This window comes from Oncorhynchus keta, unplaced genomic scaffold, assembly GCF_023373465.1.
Source record: "Oncorhynchus keta strain PuntledgeMale-10-30-2019 unplaced genomic scaffold, Oket_V2 Un_contig_18207_pilon_pilon, whole genome shotgun sequence".
Lineage (NCBI taxonomy): Eukaryota > Metazoa > Chordata > Actinopteri > Salmoniformes > Salmonidae > Oncorhynchus > Oncorhynchus keta.
Genome location: NW_026280797.1, coordinates 37,322 through 57,618, shown reverse-complemented (window position 1 = coordinate 57,618; position 20,297 = coordinate 37,322). Strand labels below are relative to the sequence as shown.

Sequence of the window (20,297 nt, the reverse complement as noted above, 5' to 3'; positions counted from 1 at the left end):
ATCCCTGACCTAGGGGGACAACATGAGGTCTGGGGTCTCTGGTATCCCTGACCTAGGGGGACAACACGAGGGTCTGGGGTCTCTGGTATCCCTGACCTAGGGGGAACAACACGAGGTCTGGGGTCTCTGGTATCCCTGACCAAGGGGGAACAACACGAGGTCTGGGGTCTCTGGTATCCCTGACCAAGGGGGAACAACATGAGGGTCTGGGGTCTCTGGTATCCCTGACCTAGGGGGAACAACACGAGGTCTGGGGTCTCTGGTATCCCTGACCTAGGGGGGGAACAACACGAGGTCTGGGGTCTCTGGTATCCCTGACCTAGGGGGGAACAACACAAGGTCTGGGGTCTCTGGTATCCCTGACCTAGGGGGGAACAACACGAGGGTCTGGGGTCTCTGGTATCCCTGACCTAGGGGGGGAACAACACGAGGTCTGGGGTCTCTGGTATCCCTGACCCTTAGGGGAGAACAACACCAGAAAACAGAACGTAAGCAGAATCCATGGGAGTGTACAGAGCTGGGTCAACATGGAGTTAATCACCTAGACATGTAAAATGGAACATAAGAGTTAATCGTAAATGTGTACCTGGGTTTTAATCAATCTAGGCACCAAAACCTTTTTTAATCTAGGCACCAAAAGCCATGTATCTGTAATAAGATGTGTTTGTACTAATCAAGCATTATGAAAGCACTTATATTAGGAAAGTATTTTATGCAATAAATGTATTATTGTATTAATATCATGGCGCCGCTACCAATACAATCTAGACTGAGCGAAGATCAGTCAGGTCTCAGATTAGATCATCATTGTGTTTTAACATGAGATCAAGTTCAGATAACATGAGATCATTAGATCATTGTGTTCTAACATGAGATCAGATCTAAGATTAGATCATCATTGTGTTCTATAACATGAGATCAGATCTCAGATTAGATCATCATTGTGTTCTATAACATGAGATCAGATCTCAGATTAGATCATCATTGTGTTCTATAACATGAGATCAGGTCTCAGATTAGATCATCATTGTGTTCTATAACATGAGATCAGATCTCAGATTAGATCATCATTGTGTTCTATAACATGAGATCAGATCTCAGATTAGATCATCATTGTGTTCTATAACATGAGATCAGATCTCAGATTAGATCATCATTGTGTTCTATAACATGAGATCAGATCTCAGATTAGATCATCATTGTGTTTTACCCTTCAGTGTTCTAACATGAGAACTTCACTACCCTCTTTTTCGGATTTACAGGAAACACCTATCCCACCCCCTCCTCCCTCTCCCTCCGACCCTCCTCCCCCTTCACCCTCCCGGGGGCCCCAGGTCGTGCCTCTCCCGGTAGCGCCTTACTGCAGGGTATGAAGAGGTTGTCTGTGCTGTTGGTGGACTGCAGGAAAACAACAGGGGCTGAGTGGGTTTATGTTCTTACATACATTTATTTTGGGACACTCCCAAGATGTTCTTAATTACCATTCAATATAACGGTCTGTCGTTGTTTCACAGGGGACAGCTGTAACCGTCGCTCTCTCAGTAGAAGAGTCATATCTGGGGAGGCTAACGAACATGATGCTGACGAGGCAGAGAACAGTCTCTCCAGATCAGAACACCTCAAACACCAGCAGAGAGTGGCAGGGAAGAAACCTCACCGCTGCTCTGACTGTGGAAAGAGTTTCACCTCTTCGTCAAAACTTAAAACACACCAGAGATATCATACTGGAGAGAAACCTTATAGCTCTTCAGACTGCAGGATAAGTATTTTGCAACTAGGAAACTTAACAAAACACCAGCTGACCCACACAGGAGAGAAACCTTTTAGCTGTGATCAATGTGGGAGGAGATTCACGAAGTCAGGAGCCCTGACAATTCACCAACGAATACACACAGGAGCAAAACCGTTTCACTGCACAGACTGTGGGAAGAGTTTTGTTCAATTAGGCAACCTGAAAAGTCATCTGCGGACACGCACACAAGAGAAGCCTTACCACTGCTCTGTCTGTGAGAAGAGCTTTTCAACATCACAGGGTAATAAGGTGCACCAGAGAACGCACATCGGAGAGAAGCCTCACCACTGCTCTGACTGTGGGAAGAGTTTAGCTCATTCAAGAAATCTGATAACGCACCAGCGCATACACACAGGTGAGAAGCCTTTTAGCTGTGATCAGTGTGGAAAGGGATTTACTCAGGCAGCACACTTGACTGTACACCAGAGAATACACACTGGAGAGAAACCATACCACTGTTTGGACTGCGGGAAGAGTTTTACTCAGGCAAGCAACCTGAAAACACACCAGCACAGACACCTGGGCCAGAAGCTTCACCACTGTTCAGATTGTGGAAGTAACTTTTCAACATCAAGGGGTTTAGAGCTGCACCAGCGAACACACACAGGTGTGAAACCTTACTACTGCTTCAGCTGTAGTAAAAGTTTTGCTAGATTAGACGGACTGACAGTGCACCAGCGAACACACACAGGTGAGAAGCCTTTTAGCTGTGATCAGTGTGGAAAGGGATTTACTCAGGCAGCAAACTTGACTGTACACCAGAGAACACACACTGGAGAGAAACCATACCACTGCTCAGACTGTGGAATAAGCTTTATTAATTCAAGTAACCTTAAGGTACATCAGAGAGTACACACAGGAGAGAAGCCTTATAACTGTGATGTATGTGGCAAAAGTTTTGTTACATCAGGAAGTCTGGCTTCACACCTTCGAACCCACACAGGAGAGAAGCCTTACCATTGTGCCGACTGTGGGAAAAGCTTTGCTGGGTCAGGCGGTTTAAAGTCACACCGGAAAACACACACAGGAGAGAAGCCTTACCACTGCTCAGACTGTGGGCTGAGTTGTACTTCTTCAGGGGGTTTAAAAGTGCACCTGCGAACACACACTGGAGAGAAGCCTTTTGGCTGTGATCAGTGTGGGAAGAGGTTCGCTAAGTCAGGAAGCCTGGCTGGACACAAGAGGAAACACCACACTGGTGGGTAACCTTTCCATTTTTTTTTTATAGCTGAAACCAGTTAATGGTAGACTATCAGAGAGAAGCCGTGCAGGGTGAGCTTTCTTAATGTGGCCATGCTTGGTGTAAGAAGGGAACTTTAAATAACTGTCCATTTAATTACAATATATATTTTTTTATTTAACTAGGCAAGTCAGTTAAGAACAAATTCTTATTTTCAATGACAGCCTAGGAACAGTGGGTTAACTGCCTGTTCAAGGGCAGAACGACAGATTTGTACCTTGTCAGCTCGGGGGTTTGAACTTACAACCTCCCGGCTACTAGTCCAACACTCTAACCACTAGGCTACCCTTCCGTCCCAATATGAGTGACAAAGTCTGTGTTTGAATGGTGTGGGCGTAAACCGGTAATTAAAATGATTCATGACAAGTTAACAGTGGATTTGTCAGCTCAGAGAAATACACCGGGGAAAACACACACAGCTCAGGAGGTAGCTCCTCCCCCTCTCTCTGCAAGTTTCAGGCAAGTCTGTCCTTAGGGATAAGGCAAGGGTCCGTTTGAAAATGTTCAACCCTGTCCACCATCCAACTCACCATGGTCAACCACTGTCCACCATCCAACTCACCATGATCAACCCTGTCCACCATCCAACTCACCATCACCATGATCAACCCTGTCCACCATCCAACTCACCATAATCAACCCTGTCCCCCATCCAACTCACCATGATCAACCCTGTCCCCCATCCAACTCACCATTATCAACCCTGTCCACCATCCAACTCACCATCACCATAATCAACCCTGTCCACCATCCAACTCACCATAATCAACCCTGTCCCCCATCCAACTCACCATAATCAACCCTGTCCCCCATCCAACTCACCATTATTAACCCTGTCCACCCTCCATCTCACCATTATTAACCCTGTCCACCCTCCATCTCACCATTATTAACCCTGTCCACCCTCCAACTCACCATTATTAACCCTGTCCACCATCCATCTAACCATTATTAACCCTGTCCACCATCCATCTCACCATTATTAACCCTGTCCACCATCCAACTTGGCTGCCATCCAGAATTTATGTTCTCTTCTTCATATTTTACCTGTCAGTGAGACAGCCTTTGATACAGCCATGTCCTTCTCTTGTCTGTAAACTGCAGTTCATATTTGACCTGTCAGTGAGACAGCCTTTGATACAGCCATGTCCTTCTCTTGTCTGTACACTGCAGTTCATATTTGACCTGTCAGTGAGACAGCCTTTGATACAGCCATGTGTATGAGTGTTCATGGAATTTACATGTTTAAATGAATGATTAGAATATTCCACCCGAAACCATATTAATTGTATGAAATTGATTAGAATCATAAAATTATTATTAATGATGTGTGTACGTTTTAGTCAGTAAAAGCATAATTAATTATGTGTGTAGTTTTAGTCAGAATTAGAGTAAAACAATATATCTGTACAATATATCTTTATAGTATCACTGTTTTAGTTCACAATGGAGCCCCTAGATCCACTCTGCATACCCCTGTTACCTCCTTTGTCCCACCCCCCACACATGCGGTGACCTCACCCATTACAACCAGCATGTCCAGAGATACAACCTCTCTCATCATCACCCAGTGCCTGGGCTTACCTCCGCTGTACCCGCACCCCACCATACCCCTGTCTGCGCATTATGCCCTGAATATATTCTACCATGCCCAGAAACCTGCTCCTCTTATCCTCTGCCCCCAACGCTCTAGGCGACCAGTTTTGATAGCCTTTAGCCGCACCCTCATACTACTCCTTCTCTGTTCCGCGGGTGATGTGGAGGTAAACCCAGGCCCTGCATGTCCCCAGGTACCCTCATTTGTTGACTTCTGTGATCGAAAAAGTCTTGGTTTTATGCATGTCAACATCAGAAGCCTCCTCCCTAAGTTTGTTTTACTCACTGCTTTAGCACACTCTGCTAACCCTGATGTCCTTGCCGTGTCTGAATCCTGGCTCAGGAAGGCCACCAAAAATTCAGAGATTTCCATACCCAACTATAACATCTTCCGTCAAGATAGAACTGCCAAAGGGGGCGGAGTCGCAGTCTACTGCAGAGATAGCCTGCAAAGTAATGTCATACTTTCCAGGTCCATACCCAAACAGTTTGAACTACTAATTTTGAAAATTACTCTCTCCAGAAACAAGTCTCTCACTGTTGCCGCCTGCTACCGACCCCCGTCAGCTCCCAGCTGTGCCCTGGACACCATTTGTGAATTGATCGCCCCCATCTAGCTTCAGAGTTTGTCCTGTTAGGTGACCTAAACTGGGATATGCTTAACACCCCGGCAGTCCTACAATCTAAGCTAGATGCCCTCAATCTCACGCAAATCATCAAGGAACCCACCAGGTACAACCCTAACTCTGTAAACAAGGGCACCCTCATAGACGTCATCCTGACCAACTGGCCCTCCAAATATACCTCCGCTGTCTTCAACCAGGATCTCAGCGATCACTGCCTCATCGCCTGTATCCGCCACGGAGCCGCAGTCAAACGACCACCCCTCATCACTGTCAAACGCTCCCTAAAACACTTCTGTGAGCAGGCCTTTCTAATCGACCTGGCCCGTGTATCCTGGAAGGACATTGACCTCATCCCGTCAGTTGAGGATGCCTGGTCATTCTTTAAAAGTAGCTTCCTCACCATTTTGGATAAGCATGCTCCGTTCAAAAATGCAGAACCAAGAACAGATACAGCCCTTGGTTCACCCCAGACCTGACTGCCCTCGACCAGCACAAAAACATCCTGTGGCGGACTGCAATAGCATCGAATAGCCCCCGTGATATGCAACTGTTCAGGGAAGTCAGGAACCAATACACGCAGTCAGTCAGGAAAGCTAAGGCCAGCTTCTTCAGGCAAAAGTTTGCATCCTGTAGCTCCAACTCCAAAAGTTCTGGGACACTGTGAAGTCCATGGAGAACAAGAGCACCTCCTCCCAGCTGCCCACTGCACTCAGGCTAGGAAACACGGTCTCCACCGATAAATCCATGATTATCGAAAACTTCACAATAAGCACTTCTCAACGGCTGGCCATGCCTTCCACCTGGCTACTCCAACCTCGGCCAACAGCTCCGCCCCCCCGTAGTTCCTCACCCAAGCCTCTCCAGGTTCTCCTTTACCCAAATCCAGATAGCAGATGTTCTGAAAGAGCTGCAAAACCTGGACCCGTACAAATCAGCTGGGCTTGACAATCTGGACCCGCTATTTCTGAAACTATCTGCCGCCATTGTCGCAACCCCTATCACCAGCCTGTTCAACCTCTCTTTCATATCGTCTGAGATCCCCAAGGATTGGAAAGCTGCCGCAGTCATCCCCCTCTTCAAAGGAGGAGACACCCTGGACCCAAACTGCTATAGACCTATATCCATCCTGCCCTGCCTATCTAAGGTCTTGAAAGCCAAGTCAACAAACAGGTCACTGACCATCTCGAATCCCACCGTACCTTCTCCGCTGTGCAATCTGGTTTCCGAGCCGGTCACGGGTGCACCTCAGCCACACTCAAGGTACTAAATGATATCATAACCGCCATCGATAAAAGACAGTACTGTGCAGCCGTCTTCATCGACCTCGCCAAGGCTTTCGACTCTGTCAATCACCAAATTCTTATCGGCAGACTCAACAGCCTCGGTTTTTCGGATGACTGCCTTGCCTGGTTCACCAATTACTTTTCCGGTCCTCAGGCAGTCTCTATGGGGGTGCCACAGGGTTCAATTCTCGGGCCGACTCTTTTCTCTGTATATATCAATGATGTTGCTCTTGCTGCGGGCGATTCCCTGATCCACCTCTACGCAGACGACACCATTCTATATACTTTCGGCCCGTCATTGGACACTGTGCTATCAAACCTCCAAACGAGCTTCAATGCCATACAGCACTCCTTCCGTGGCCTCCAACTGCTCTTAAACGCGAGTAAAACCAAATGCATGCTTTTCAACCGATCGCTGCCTGCACCCGCATGCCCGACTAGCATCACCACCTGGATGGTTCCAACCTTGAATATGTGGACATCTATAAGTACCTAGGTGTCTGGCTAGACTGCAAACTCTCCTTCCAGACTCATCAAACATCTCCAATCAAAAATCAAATCCAGAGTCGGCTTTCTATTCCGCAACAAAGCCTCCTTCACTCACGCTGCCAAGCTTACCCTAGTAAAACTGACTATCCTACCGATCCTCGACTTCGGCGATGTCATCTACAAAATGGCTTCCAACACTCTACTCAGCAAACTGGATGCAGTCTATCACAGTGCCATCCGTTTTGTCACTAAAGCACCTTATACCACCCACCACTGCGACTTGTATGCTCTAGTCGGCTGGCCCTCACTACATATTCGTCGCCAGACCCACTGGCTCAGGTCATTTACAAGTCCATGCTAGGTAAAGCTCCGCCTTATCTCAGTTCACTGGTCACGATGGCAACACCCATCCGTAGCACGCGCTCCAGCAGGTGTATCTCACTGATCATCCCTAAAGCCAACACCTCATTTGGCCGCCTTTCGTTCAGTACTCTGCTGCCTGTGACTGGAACGAATTGCAAAAATCGCTGAAGTTGGAGACTTTTATCTCCTCACCAACTTCAAACATCAGCTATCCGAGCAGCTAACCGATCGCTGCAGCTGTACATAGTCTATAGGTAAATAGCTCACCCTTTTTCACCTGCCTCATTCCCATACTGTTTTTATACTGTTTTTATTTATTTACTTTTCTGCTCTTTTGCACACCAATATCTCTACCTGTACATGCCCATCTGATCATTTATCACTCCAGTGTTAATCTGCAAAATTGTATTATTCGCCTACCTCCTCATGCCTTTTGCACACATTGTATATAGATTGCCCATTTTTTCTACTGTGTTATTGACTTGCTAATTGTTTACTCCATGTGTAACTCTGTTATCTGTTCACACTGCTATGCTTTATCTTGGCCAGGTCGCAGTTGCAAATGAGAACTTGTTCTCAACTAGCCTACCTGGTTAAATAAAGGTGAAATAAATAAATAAATAAATAGTATCTTAAAACACAGACTGTCTGAACAAAATTCGTTGCCGACCTTGCTAGGGCCCTCTCAGAGATTTGGGAGAGGGCGGGGAGTACTTCTCAAGTCCCCTCCTAATCTTGAGGGAGGACAATGAGTGCTTCCCACAGTCTCCCTAATCTTGAGGGAGGAAAATGAGTGCTTCCCACAGTCTCCCTAATCTTGAGGGAGGACAGGGAGTGCTTCCCACAGTCTCCCTAATCTTGAGGGAGGACAAGGAGTGCTTCCCACAGTCTCCCTAATCTTGAGGGAGGACAAGGAGTGCTTTCCACAGTCTCCCTAATCTTGAGGGAGGACAAGGAGTGCTTCCCACAGTCTCCTAATCTTGAGGGAGGACAGGGAGTGCTTCCCACAGTCTCCCTAATCTTGAGGGAGGACAAGGAGTGCTTCCACAGTCTCCTAATCTTGAGGGAGGACAAGGAGTGCTTCCCACCTTCTCCCTAATCTTGAGGGAGGACAGGGAGTGCTTCCCACGGTCTCCCTAATCTTGAGGGAGGACAAGGAGTGCTTCCCCAGTCTCCCTAATCTTGAGGGAGGACAAGGAGTGCTTCCCACAGTCTCCCTAATCTTGAGGGAGGACAAGGAGTGCTTCCCACAGACTCCCTAATCTTGAGGGAGGACAGGAGTGCTTCCCACAGACTCCCTAATATTGGGGGAGGACAGGAGTGCTTCCCACAGTCTCCTAATCTTGAGGGAGGACAGGGAGTGCTTCCACAGTCTCCTAATCTTGAGGGAGGACAGGGAGTGCTTCCCACAGTCTCCTAATCTTGAGGGAGGACAAGGAGTGCTTCCCACAGTCTCCCTAATCTTGAGGGAGGACAAGGAGTGCTTTCCACAGTCTCCCTAATCTTGAGGGAGGACAAGGAGTGCTTCCCACAGACTCCCTAATCTTGAGGGAGGACAGGGAGTGCTTCCCACAGTCTCCCTAATCTTGAGGGAGGACAGGGAGTGCTTCCCACAGTCTCCCTAATCTTGAGGGAGGACAAGGAGTGCTTCCCACAGTCTCCCTAATCTTGAGGGAGGACAGGGAGTGCTTCCCACAGTCTCCCTAATCTTGAGGGAGGACAGGGAGTGCTTCCCACAGTCTCCCTAATCTTGAGGGAGGACAGGGAGTGCTTCCCACAGTCTCCCTAATCTTGAGGGAGGACAGGGAGTGCTTCCCACAGTCTCCCTAATCTTTGTCGGCTGGGTGGTGATACAGCGTGTGCGTATGATACCTACTGTCTGTGTGTGAATGTAAGTGCGTAAGGAGCCAGTATAATATGAATGGTTTTGTGCAACAGACTAGCGCTCTCGTGAATAAACATTTTGACTTTAATAGCTGGGCCTCCGTCTGTTTCATTCAACCAGAATCTCATAGCTGGGCCTCCGTCTGTTTCATTCAACCAGTATCTCATAGCTGGGCCTCCGTCTGTTTCATTCAACCAGTATCTCATAGCTGGGCCTCCGTCTGTTTCATTCAACCAGAATCTTACAAATTCTGGGTTGCAGACTGAGTAGTTTAATTGGTTTATGAACATTGAGAACATAATTCTCGCAACAATGAGACAGCCTAACCAATCACAATAAAGCATTGATATAACCATGTTTATGAGACAGCCTAACCAATCACAATAAAGCATTGATATAACCGTGTTTATGAGACAGCCTAACCAATCACAATAAAGCATTGATATAACCGTGTTTATGAGACAGCCTAATTTAATAAAGCTTTGATATAACCATGTTTATGATATAACCGTGTGTGTGTGTGTGTGTGTGAAGAAGGTTGATTGAATGTTTTAAAGTATGGGACAAGAGGTCTGCCCTTCTCGCTCCTTCCTCATTGTAAATGCATCTCTAACCGGTTCCATCTCCACTATATTGCAACAAAGAGCCAGGAGATAAGATGTTGCTAAACAACCAGTTTAGTAAATAAAGCTTTGAGCCAGGAGATGAGATGTTGCTAAGCAACCAGCTTAGTAAATAAAGCTTTGAGCCAGGAGGTGAGATGTTGCTAAACAACCAGTTTAGTAAATAAAGCTTTGAGCCAGGAGGTGAGATGTTGCTAAACAACCAGTTTAGTAAATAAAGCTTTGAGCCAGGAGGTGAGATGTTGCTAAACAACCAGCTTAGTAAATAAAGCTTTGAGCCAGGAGGTGAGATGTTGCTAAACAACCAGTTTAGTAAATAAAGCTTTGAGCCAGGAGATGAGATGTTGCTAAGCAACCAGCTTAGTAAATAAAGCTTAGAGCCAGGAGATTAGATGTTGCTAAACAACCAGTTTAGCAAATAAAGCTTTGAGTCAGAAGATTAGAGATTTTGCTAAACAACCAGTTTAGTAAAACTTGGTTTGGATGAAAATCTAAAACCATAAAACTATCCCTTTAAGACAAGTGATCATATTTGATTGTTCACTTTTCTGTCATCTTAGATTGTTTGTTTGTGTAGTTTGACATTTCTGGCCATTGGCTGATTTTTCTAACACTTCCAGTTACCTTAAACATTAAAAACACTTCCAGTTACCTTAAACATTAAAAACACTTCCAGTTACCTTAAACATTAAAAACACTTCCAGTTACCTTAAACATTAAAAACACTTCCAGTTACCTTAAACATTAAAAACACTTCCAGTTACCTTAAACATTAAAAACACTTCCAGTTACCTTAAACATTAAAAACACTTCCAGTTACCTTAAACATTAAAAACACTTCCAGTTACCTTAAACATTAAAAACACTTCCAGTTACCTTAAACATTAAAAACACTTCCAGTTACCTTAAACATTTAAAAAACTCGTCCAGTTACCTTAAACATTTAAAACTCTTCCAGTTACCTTAAACATTAAAAACACTTCCAGTTACCTTAAACATAAACACTTCCAGTTACCTTAAACATTAAAAACACTTCCAGTTACCTTAAACATTAAACAACCACTTCCAGCTAACATTTAAAAAACACTTCCAGTTACCTTAAACATTAAAAAACACTTCCAGTTACCTTAAACATTAAAAAACACTTCCAGTTACCTTAAACATTAAAAAACACTTCCAGTTACCTTAAACATTAAACACTTCCAGTTACCTTAAACATTAAAACACTTCCAGTTACCTTAAACATTAACACTTCCAGTTACCTTAAACATTAAAAACACTTCCAGTTACCTTAAACATTAAAAACACTTCCAGTTACCTTAAACATTAAAAACACTTCCAGTTACCTTAAACATTAAAAACACTTCCAGTTACCTTAAACATTAAAAACACTTCCAGTTACCTTAAACATTAAAAACACTTCCCGTTACCTTAAACATGAAAAACACTTCCATTTGATATGAGACATATTGACAACATGACGGTGAAGACATGTAGAAAAATAATGTCGAAATACAAATGTGATAATAATATAAAACTGACAGCTGTCAATGGAGTTCGCAGCCTTACCCGTTTCTCAGTCGATTCTGTTGAGACTGTATCATGGCCTTCATGTCCATCCATCTAACACAGCAGACAGAAACTCTGGTGATCGCTAGGAAACCTTCTAGCAGCCCTTTATACAGCCTTACCTGTTTCTCAGTCGATTCTGTTGAGACTGTATCATGGCCTTCATGTCCATCCATCTAACACAGCAGACAGAAACTCTGGTGATCGCTAGGAAACCTTCAAGCAGCCCTTTATACAGTAGCTGTGTCCACAGGAAGTAGTCACTTCAGTAGCTTCAGACAGATGAACACCTGATCACAGGAAGTAGTCACTGCAGTAGCTCCAGACAGATGAACACCTGATCACAGGAAGTAGTCACTGCAGTAGCTCCAGACAGATGAACACCTGATCACAGGAAGTAGTCACTGCAGTAGCTCCAGACAGATGAACACCTGATCAAGTCCGAGGCCTCTGTTGATACACAAACTACCAGTCTGAGCATTGGCGTGTCAGCGGAAGGTATAACTGTTTATAACTGATTATTCTGAGGAGTAGGAGCGGCTTCCACCTAACTCACCTGTATACTGTGAAAGGTAACTTCCTGTTTTTGTGGAACCCTAAGGCTAAGGACAGAAAGTAATTGCATTGGGTTATAGAGTAAAAACATATATATATATATTTTTTAAAGAAGATGCCTGAGGCTTCGTCCAGCAGGAAATATGTTGATCTGCGCTCGCTCTCTCCCCATGCATATGGTGGTCATGTGACCAGGAAGCAGACACGAACAAGCCGCAGTGTTCCATATTGCCGCTGTCAACGGAATCGGACCAACTGAACACAATAGATGGGAAAATAGAAGAGAATTACTAAAGCTATGTTTCGGCTTGAGCAAAGAGGATGTAGGATTATCCCGACCAGGCTAAACTAGGATAGTTAGAAGAAGCCTAATCATTTCAACCATTATTATCCAGCCCAGGCTAAACTAGGATAGCTAGAAGAAGCCTAATCATTTCAACCATTATTATCCAGCCCAGGCTAAACTAGGATAGTTAGAAGAAGCCTAATCATTTCAACCATTATTATCCAGCCCAGGCTAAACTAGGATAGCTAGAAGAAGCCTAATCATTTCAACCATTATTATCCAGCCCAGACTAAACTAGGATAGCTAGAAGAAGCCTAATCATTTCAACCATTATTATCCAGCCCAGGCTAAACTAGGATAGCTAGAAGAAGCCTAATCATTTCAACCATTATTATCCAGCCCAGGCTAAACTAGGATAGCTAGAAGAAGCCTAATCATTTCAACCATTATTATCCAGCCCAGGCTAAACTAGGATAGCTAGAAGAAGCCTAATCATTTCAACCATTATTATCAGCCCAGGCTAAATTAGGATAGCTAAAAGAAGCCTAATCATTTCAAACATTATTATCCAGCCCAGGCTAAACTAGGATAGCTAGAAGAAGCCTAATCATTTCAACCATTATTATCCAGCCCAGGCTAAACTAGGATAGCTAGAAGAAGCCTAATCATTTCAACCATTATTATCCAGCCCAGGCTAAACTAGGATAGCTAGAAGAAGCCTAATCATTTCAAACATTATTATCCAGCCCAGGCTAAACTAGGATAGCTAGAAGAAGCCTAATCATTTCAACCATTATTATCCAGCCCAGGCTAAACTAGGATAGCTAGAAGAAGCCTAATAATTTCAACCATTATTATCCAGCCCAGGCTAAACTAGGATAGCTAGAAGAAGCCTAATCATTTCAACCATTATTATCCAGCCCAGGCTAAACTAGGATAGTTAGAAGAAGCCTAATCATTTCAACCATTATTATCCAGCCCAGGCTAAACTAGGATAGTTAGAAGAAGTCTAATCATTTCAACCATTAATATCAGCCCAGGCTAAACTAGGATAGCTAGAAGAAGCCTAATCATTTCAACCATTATTATCCAGCCCAGGCTAAACTAGGATAGCTAGAAGAAGCCTAATCATTTCAACCATTATTATCCAGCCCAGGCTAAACTAGGATAGCTAGAAGAAGCCTAATCATTTCAACCATTATTATCCAGCCCAGGCTAAACTAGGATAGCTAGAAGAAGCCTAATCATTTCAACCATTATTATCCAGCCCAGGCTAAACTAGGATAGTTAGAAGAAGCCTAATCATTTCAACCATTATTATCCAGCCCAGGCTAAACTTGGATAGCTAGAAGAAGCCTAATCATTTCAAACATTATTATCCAGACGATTTATTTTTCTTCCAGCCTGTCTTGTTTCTATCAGTTTTGAGAATTGTGATGCGGCAGAAATATTGCTATGCATTTTATAACCCTGGTTGTACGGACATAATCTGCGTAGAGGAGAGAGTATTAGCTGTTACTTTAATTTAAAACATTTTTTTATGTACAAGACAGGTCAAATAAGAACAAATTGTTGTTTATAATGACGGCCTGGTAAGAGGCAAAAGGCCTCTCAAAAGTGATAAGAAGTAAGTGTAACGGTATAACTTTAGTCCGTCTCCTCGCCCATACCCGGGCCCCTCTGCACACATCAACATCAGTCACCCACGAAGCATCGTTACCCATCGCTCCACAAAGCCGCGTCCCTTGCAGAGGAACCACTACTTCAAGGTCTCAGAGCAAGTGACGTCACCGATTGAAACGCTATTTAGCGCGCACCGCTAACTAAGCTAGCCATTTCACATCCGTTACATAAGAAAACAAATATCTGGTTATTTTGTTATGACATATTGTTTGGCAGAATAAACACGGTGTAGTGAATATTTTCCAAAATTGCGTTACCCACTCCAGTCAGCAGATGGCGATGTGAGTCTTTCAAGTAATTTTTCTTGCGTGACGTATAATCTAGTGGACGGAGCGGGAAGCTTTTTCAACAGCAAGACGGACTCGTCAACAGTTAGCTTGCTAGCAAACATACAAACCAAAACATCGGAGCTCTTTTCACCATTTTGTGTATATTAGGTTTTTAAGCACACAGTCTGTCTGCTTACTAGTTATTAAATGTCAAAAATATGTTGTTAGTCAGCTAACTTGTTAAGATAGCCTAGCACTACGGTAGTCGCTAATGCTAATTAACTAGCTAGCCAACTAACATCCACCACCATGAGCTCAATAAGCTACTCGACCCCTATTAAAGAAGAGGTCTGCAGGTCGGAAAAAGAAGCTCTGGGGCTGAACATTATCATGAAAGAGGAAGAGGAGGATGATATCACCGTGAAAGGCGAGGATCCAGAGATGACTGTCACAGGGAAAGGGGAGGAAGAAGCTGTGTTAGTGGAGGAGGGGGAGATAACTGTCACAGTGAAAGTGGAGGAAGAAGCTGTGTTAGTGAAGGAGGAGGGGAGATGACTGTCACAGGGAAAGGGGAGGAAGAAGCTGTGTTAGTGAAGGAGGAGGGGAGATGACTGTCACAGTGAAAGGGGGGAAGAAGCTGTGTTAGTGAAGGAGGAGGGGAGATGACTGTCACAGGGAAAGGGGAGGAAGAAGCTGTGTTAGTGAAGGAGGAGGGGAAGAAGAGATGACTGTCACAGTGAAAGGGGGAAGAAGCTGTGTTAGTGAAGGAGGAGGGGAGATGACTGTCACAGTGAAAGTGGAGGAAGAAGCTGAGGAAGAAGCTGTGTTAGTGAAGGAGGAAGAGGAGGGGAGATGACTGTCACAGTGAAAGGGGAAGAAGAAGCTGTGTTAGTGAAGGAGGAGGGGAGATGACTGTCACATGGAAAGGGGAGGAAGAAGCTGTGTTGGTGAAGGAGGACGTTTTAAGAGTGAAAGAGGAGGAAGAAAAGGAAGATATGACTGTCACGGTGAAAGAGGGGAGGAGGGTGAAGAGGAGGAGAAGAAGGGTGAAGAAGAGGACACTGGAGATCTGATTAACACCAGTGAGTACTGTCTTAAAAACAGTGGCACAAACTCTGCAGTTGTTTAAAAAAATTGTGTTTTTAAGGGGTATTGTACTGAAGTTCTACACTTGAATAAATTATTCTGTATTGTAGGAATTGTTAAAGCTACAAAGACTGAGGGCCATCAACAAAACATTAACGTTGAAAAACAGCATCACTATAGGGAGAGAAGGAAACACCCAGATTGGAGAAAAGGCCATAGGTCCGTAGTATTTGATTCTACAAGGTACGACAGACCGATCCGATTGAAATCTCTACGGTGTTTATTAATCGTTATCAGCTTTTTTGGTCCTCCAATAATCAGTATCTGTATCGGCGTTGAAAAATCATAATCTGTCGACCTCTAGTCCTTTATAGTGTGTTGATGATAATAATCCACAGGGTTGAAACAGTCCTTTATAGTGTTGATGATAATAATCCACAGGGTTGAAACAGTCCTTTATAGTGTTGATGATAATAATCCACAGGGTTGAAACAGTCCTTTATAGTGTTGATGATAATAATCCACAGGGTTGAAACAGTCCTTTATAGTGTTGATGATAATAATCCACAGGGTTGAAACAGTCCTTTATAGTGTTGATGATAATAATCCACAGGGTTGAAACAGTCCTTTATAGTGTTGATGATAATAATCCACAGGGTTGAAACAGTCCTTTATAGTGTGTTGATGATAATAATCCACAGGGTTGAAACAGTCCTTTATAGTGTGTTGATGATAATAATCCACAGGGTTGAAACAGTCCTTTATAGTGTGTTGATGATAATAATCCACAGGGTTGAAACAGTCCTTTATAGTGTGTTGATGATAATAATCCACAGGGTTGAAACAGTCCTTTATAGTGTGTTGATGATAATAATCCACAGGGTTGAAACAGTCCTTTATAGTGTGTTGATGATAATAATCCACAGGGTTGAAACAGTCCTTTATAGTGTGTTGATGATATTAGTCCACAGGGCTGAAACAATCCTTTATAGTGTGTTGATGATAATAATCCACAGGGTTGAAACAGTCCTTTATAGTGTGTTGATGATAATAATCCACAGGGTTGAAACAGTCCTTTATAGTGTGTTGATGATATTAGTCCACAGGGCTGAAACAATCCTTTATAGTGTGTTGATGATATTAGTCCACAGGGCTGAAACAATCCTTTATAGTGTGTTGATGATGATAATCCACAGGGTTGAAACAGTCCTTTATAGTGTGTTGATGATAATGTTAGACTAGTAGCCACGGGTTAATGATGACCGTATGCTTATATGCTTTTCTTCCAGTGGAGATTAGTTTATGAATTACCTGGCTGGGCTGTGGGACAGTGGAGATTAGTTTATAAATTGCCTGGCTGGGCTGTGGGACAGTGGAGATTAGTTTATGAATTACCTGGCTGGGCTGTGGGACAGTGGAGAGTAGTTTATGAATTACCTGGCTGGGCTGTGGGACAGTGGAGATTAGTTTATAAATTACCTGGCTGGGCTGTGGGACAGTGGAGATTAGTTTATGAATTACCTGGCTGGGCTGTGGGACAGTGGAGATTAGTTTATGAATTGCCTGGCTGGGCTGTGGGGCAGTGGAGATTAGTTTATGAATTACCTGGCTGGGCTGTGGGATAGTGGAGATTAGTTTATGAATTACCTGGCTGGGCTGTGGGACAGTGGAGATTAGTTTATGAATTACCTGGCTGGGCTGTGGGACAGTGGAGATTAGTTTATGAATTACCTGGCTGGGCTGTGGGACAGTGGAGATTAGTTTATAAATTACCTGGCTGGGCTGTGGGACCTGGCTGGGCTGTGGGGCAGTGGAGATTAGTTTATAAATGGCCTGGCTGGGCTGTGGGACAGTGGAGATTAGTTTATAAATGACCTGGCTGGGCTGTGGGGCAGTGGAGATTAGTTTATGAATTGCCTGGCTGGGCTGTGGGACAGTGGAAGTTTATAAATGACAGTGGATTTATGAATGCCTGGCTGGGCTGTGGGACAGTGGAGATTAGTTTATAAATGACCTGGCTGGGCTGTGGGGCAGTGGAGATTAGTTTATAAATGACCTGGCTGGGCTGTGGGACAGTGGAGATTAGTTTATAAATGACCTGGCTGGGCTGTGGGGCAGTGGAGAGTAGTTTATAAATGACCTGGCTGGGCTGTGGGGCAGTGGAGATTAGTTTATAAATTACCTGGCTGGGCTGTGGGACAGTGGATCTTTTGGGATAATTCAAATGGAACTGTTAACCAGTATTACCAGTCTATTATTGCAAATGTGTATCAACCAATCAGCATTCAGTATCCATTCAGGATCCAAACTACCCATTTTCTAATGAGGAATCTAGACTTGATTAAACCGCATACGACATTTTTATCATGTGTAGGTTTCATTCATTCTGTTTGAACCAAATACTATGTTTGTCTTTGACAGGAGAGAGGCCAGACTCTCGCTCTGACACCAGGAAGAGTCCTACAGGGAATCGGCCCCAGAGACGTCCAAACCAGCAAGACCCCACCACTGTTCCCAGTGTGGAAAGAGATTTATCAGGTTAGGGCACCTGAAACAACATAAGAGAACACACACAGGGGAGAAGCCTTATCACTGCTCCCAGTGTGGAAAGGGTTTTGGACACTTGGGGTATCTAAAAGTGCATGAAAGAACACATTCTGTAGAGAGGCCTTTTCAATGCTCTCAGTGTGAGAAGAGATTTTTCTCATCAGGGGACCTGAAATCACATGAGAAAACACACTTAGTAGAGAGGCCTTTCCAATGCTCTCGGTGTGGAAAGGGATTTATCCAGTCATCGCATCTGAAAGACCATGAAAGAATACACACAGGAGAGAAGCCATTCCAATGCTCCCATTGTGGAAAGAGTTTTACCCAGAGAGGTAAGCTGACAAATCATGAAAGAAGACATACAGGAGAGAAGCCGTATCACTGCTCTCAGTGTGGAAAGGGTTTTGGACAGTCAGGGCATTTAAAAGTGCATGAAAGAACACACACTGGAGAGAAGCCGTATCAATGCTCCCAGTGTGAAAATAAATTTTTGTCATCAGGGTACCTGAAATCACATGAGAAAACACACTTAGTAGAGCGGCCTTTCCAATGCTCTCAGTGTGGAAAGGGATTTATCCAGTCATCGCATCTGAAAGACCATGAAAGAATACACACAGGAGAGAAGCCATTCCAATGCTCCCAGTGTGGAAAGAGTTTTACCCAGAGGGGAAGCTGAAAGATCATGAAAGAACACATACAGGGAGAAGCCTCATCACTGCTCTCAGTGTGGAAAGAGTTTTGGACAGTCAGGGCATTTAAAAGTGCATGAAAGAACACACACTGGAGAGAAGCCATATCAATGCTCCCAGTGTGAAAAGAAATTTTTCTCATCAGGGGACCTGAAATCACATGAGAGAACACACTTAGTAGAGAGGCCTTTCCAATGCTCTCAGTGTGGAAAGGGATATATTCACTCATGGCATCTGAAAGAGCATATGAGAATACACACGAGAACAACCATTCCAGTGCTCTCAGTGTGGAAAGGGGTTTAACTGGGTAGTGAGCCTGAAAACGCATAAAATGACACACACAGGAGAGAAGCCTTTCCACTGCTCCCAGTGTGGAACAAGTTTGGCCCATTTAGGGAATCTAAAAATGCACGAGAGGGCACACTCAGGAGAGAAGCCTCACCTCTGTTCCCAGTGTGGAAAGGGTTTTGTTCAGTTAAGGGGCCTGAAAGAAAATGAGAGACACACGTGGGTAGAAGACGCGAATGAAGCCCTGCTCCAATGATTTCAAAACCAGTGTTTACATTACCTAGATATGAAAAAACAACCAGTTGAATAATGGAATGTATTTACAAATTCTTCAACTACATATCATATTAAGAATTTGAAAGACAGTATAATAAATACTAGAATTATTTGGATGTATTTAGAATAGTTGTGAATGTACTTAGTAGTTTAAAAAACAGTAACAATATAAAGCCCTCAACTCTACAACAAACAACTTCACATGGTCTTATTTCACTGTTTAATCACAATATAAAGCCCTCAACTCTACATTGGTGTCCCATCTGGTGAGGCTTCTTCTGCTCATCTGCTTCTTTCAGATTTTTGACAAGCTTTCCATTGTACCTGGCAGAGCAATTGGTGAGATGTTTAATCAGTTCTCTTATTTTTTTATTTTACCTTTATTTAACTAGGCAAGTCAGTTAAAGAACAAATTCACTGTACCTGATTTGTACCTTGTCAGCTCGAGGTTTGAATGTGCAAGCTTCCAGGTTACTAGTCCAACGCTCTAACCACTAGGCTACCCTGCCGCCCCACCCCTCTGATGTATGGAATGATGTAGCTGTGCTGTGATGATTTGCCGAATCCTTGCACGCAATCTGTGGCAAGCATGTAGGAGCGGTATAGACTTAGTCTGTTCATTATATACATGATGTATTGTTACACCATGTAGGAGCAGTATAGACCTAGTCTGTTCATTATATACATCTACATCTACATTTTGTACTGTTTGTTACACCATGTAGGAGCAGTATAACCTAGTCTGTTCATTATATACATCTACATGATGTATTGTTACACCATGTAAGAGCAGTATAGACCTAGTCTGTTCATTATATACATCTACATCTACATTTTGTACTGTTTGTTACACCATGTAGGAGCAGTATAGACCTAGTCTGTTCATTATATACATCTACATGATGTATTGTTACACCATGTAAGAGCAGTATAGACCTAGTCTGTTCATTATATACATCTACATGATGTATTGTTACACCATGTAGGAGCAGTATAGACCTAGTCTGTTCATTATATACATCTACATGATGTATTGTTACACCATGTAGGAGCAGTATAGACCTAGTCTGTTCATTATATACATCTACATGATGTATTGCTACACCATGTAGGAGCAGTATACACCTAGTCTGTTCATTATATACATCTACA

The 20,297-nt window shown here is 43.7% G+C and overlaps 1 protein-coding gene and 2 long non-coding RNA genes across 4 annotated transcripts; 1 reads left to right on the top strand and 2 right to left on the bottom strand.

Annotated features, from left to right (window-relative positions):
• Positions 1–998: 998 nt before the first annotated feature.
• Positions 999–19,484, top strand: LOC127920047 (gastrula zinc finger protein XlCGF7.1-like). The gene is made up of 4 exons (XM_052503884.1): positions 999–1,008; positions 1,263–1,367; positions 1,515–2,147; positions 17,767–19,484. Exons 1-4 carry the CDS (start codon positions 999–1,001, stop codon positions 17,886–17,888), a joined length of 870 nt encoding a protein of 289 aa, XP_052359844.1. The 3' UTR covers positions 17,889–19,484.
• LOC127920048 (uncharacterized) lies at positions 10,517–12,812 on the bottom strand. Of its 2 annotated transcripts, none has more exons than XR_008104931.1 (3): positions 11,160–12,812; positions 10,913–10,994; positions 10,517–10,801 (listed from the first exon to the last, which is right to left on the bottom strand). It is a non-coding gene; the product is annotated as an uncharacterized LOC127920048 (long non-coding RNA). The 2 variants fall into 2 exon arrangements; XR_008104930.1 differs by having other exon boundaries at positions 11,188–12,812.
• On the bottom strand, positions 16,612–17,709 carry LOC127920049 (uncharacterized). The gene is made up of 3 exons (XR_008104932.1): positions 17,336–17,709; positions 16,993–17,136; positions 16,612–16,908 (listed from the first exon to the last, which is right to left on the bottom strand). It is a non-coding gene; the product is annotated as an uncharacterized LOC127920049 (long non-coding RNA).
• Positions 19,485–20,297: the final 813 nt, after the last annotated feature.

Coding starts and splice junctions, on each gene's coding strand:
- LOC127920047 (XM_052503884.1), top strand. Junction 1,368..1,514: donor CGGTAGCGCCTTACTGCAGG/GTATGAAGAGGT, acceptor GTTGTTTCACAG/GGGACAGCTGTAACCGTCGC. Junction 2,148..17,766: donor GCACCAGCGCATACACACAG/GTGAGAAGCCTT, acceptor TGTCTTTGACAG/GAGAGAGGCCAGACTCTCGC.